Consider the following 2,500-nt stretch of genomic DNA (forward strand, 5'->3'; position numbering starts at 1 on the left):
ACTAGAGAAAAGGTCGTGAATTATACCGGGATTTACAGCCTTGCTAACGTGGAGAGTTGCAAGACAAAATGGCGGAGGAGCGAAGATGTTAATTGCAGACTCATAACAGTGTTATGACGCAGCTGAAGGGAAGTGTATGTTGGGATCTGCATTGGAGTATGTGTCTTGTGTATATATGTTTCTTTTTTTTGTTTTTTTTTGGTTTGTTTTGTGGTGTGGGTATATTTGTCGGTTCTATTTTTCCCTTTCTTCTCGCTTTATTTATTTCCTGTCTTTCTCTTTCTTGCGCTCTCTCACTCTTTTTCTATCTATCTCTTCCTCTCTCTCTCTCTCTTTCTCTCTCTTTCCTGGGTCTCCCCCACGCCCCCCTCTCTCTTTCTTTCCCTTCCTCTCTTTCCTCCCGCGCCCCCTCTCTCTCCACTCTCTCTCTCTACCTCTTTCTATTTCTATCTTTCTGTCTCTGTCTGCCTCTGTTTCTGTCTCTCTCTCTGTCTGTCTCTCTTTTTCTCTCTCTCTCTCTCTTCTCTCTCCTCGCCCCCACCCCCTCCCTTTCTCTCTCTCTCTCTCTCTTTCTCTCTCTCTCCTCGCCCCCACCCCCACCCCTACCCCCTCTCTCTCTTTCTCTCTCAATCTCCCCACCCCCCTTCTCTCTCCGTGCCCCCCTCTCTCTCATTCTTTCTCTCTCTCTCTTTTCCTTGATATTTTAAATCCCATCCCATCTCGCATTTTCATCCACAATTTTCATCCACAATTTTCATCTGACGAAGAAGTTTTCGAGAAGTCAAATTTAGATTCCTTTATCAGACAACATTCAAGTTGTAATGGAATATAGGCGAAATGTCTCAGACAGAGGCCGCTCGGTTGCAGACGGTGTGATATTGTTGCAGGCTCCTTCCACGATGATGGTGATGGTTGCAATAATTATAGTATTGATACTAATATTGATACTAATATTGTATTGATACTAATATTGTATTGATACTAATATTGATACTAATATTGTATTGATACTAATATTGTATTGATACTAATATTGGTATTGGTACTAATAGTGATGATAGTGATGATAGTGATGATAGTATTGGTGATAATATCAATGGCAACAGCGATTATAATGATGATTAGAATGATGATAGTGGTAAGAGTAGGGATGATGATAATGAAAGTAATATGATGATAGTGATGATAGTGATGATAGTATTGGTGATAATATCAATGGCAACAGCGATTATAAGGATGATTGCAAAATGATGATAATGGTAAGAGTAGGGATGATGATAATGAAAATAGTAATATGATGATAGTGATGATAGTGATGATAGTATTGGTGATAATATCAATGGTAAAAGTAATTATGCTGATGATTAGAATGATGGTTGGAAAATTATGATAATGGTAAGAGTAGGGATGATGATGATAATGAAAATAATGATATGATGATAGTGATGATGATAACGATGATAGTATTTATGATAATGATGATGATAATGACGATTGTAACGACAACAACAGAAATAATTAAAATGATGATAATGATAATAACAATAATGATTATAATAATCATTATAATGTTAATGTTAACAACAGTGATGATAATAATAACAATAAAAATGATGATAATGATAATAATAAAAAAAACTTGATAACAGTGATAATAAAAGGGACACAACAACAAGAATAATAAAAGTAATGCTTATGATAATGATAATAACAATAATCATCATAAAAGTTATTATGACATTACTGATAATAACAATGATCATAACAACAATGACGACAATGATAATGATAAAAAATGACGACAATGATAATGATAAAAAATGACGACAATGATAATGATAAAAAATGACGACAATGATAATGATAAAAAGCTGATAACAGTTATAATAACAATGACGACAACGATAATGATAAAAAAGCTGATAACAGTGATAACAAAAATGGTAAAAGAAAAAGATAATCTTAATAACAACAATAACACCAACATCCCCTCCATCAGTAGTTGACACCGGGTCGACAACAACCCCCAACAACAACCTAACAACCCACTTCCGTATCATTCCCTCTCCGCCTCTAACCTCGAGGGCCCCGACCCCCCCCCCACCCCCCGGCAGGAGGAAGGACCAAACCTACTTCCTCACGATAGTTTTTTTTTTAGAGGTGCCTCTGCCACGACCCCCTTGGTGGTAGTCCCACAGGGTTTTTCCAACCAGGGTCTTCTCTACTGCAGAAGCCACGGGAAAATTTTGGATATGCTCCCACAGGATTTTTTTGATACGAAAAAATGCGGCCTCAGGATTTTTTAATACCAAAAAATGCCCCCACAGCATTTTTTAATTTCAAAACAATGCCCGCACATCATTTTTTTAATACCAAGAAATGCCCCCCGTACCATGTTTTAATAACAAAAAATGCCCGCACAGCCTTTTTTAATAACAAGAAAATGCCCTCATAGGATTTTTTTAATACCAAAACAATGCCCCAACAGCATTTTAAAAAA

General features: G+C 36.8%; 1 protein-coding gene across 1 annotated transcript in view; it reads right to left on the reverse strand.

The window, feature by feature from the left end:
* Positions 1-2,500, reverse strand: part of LOC147471026 (uncharacterized) — a 6,924-nt gene that overhangs the window by 801 nt on the left and 3,623 nt on the right. Inside the window, exon 3 of the mRNA XM_086541450.1 lies at positions 2,134-2,224. Coding sequence (XP_086397576.1) covers positions 2,134-2,224 — 91 coding nt within the window. The remainder of the gene's footprint in view (positions 1-2,133; positions 2,225-2,500) is intronic.

Source organism: Penaeus japonicus, unplaced genomic scaffold, assembly GCF_977035675.1.
Source record: "Penaeus japonicus unplaced genomic scaffold, GWHDUDI00000001_assembly GWHDUDI00000011, whole genome shotgun sequence".
NCBI lineage: Eukaryota > Metazoa > Arthropoda > Malacostraca > Decapoda > Penaeidae > Penaeus > Penaeus japonicus.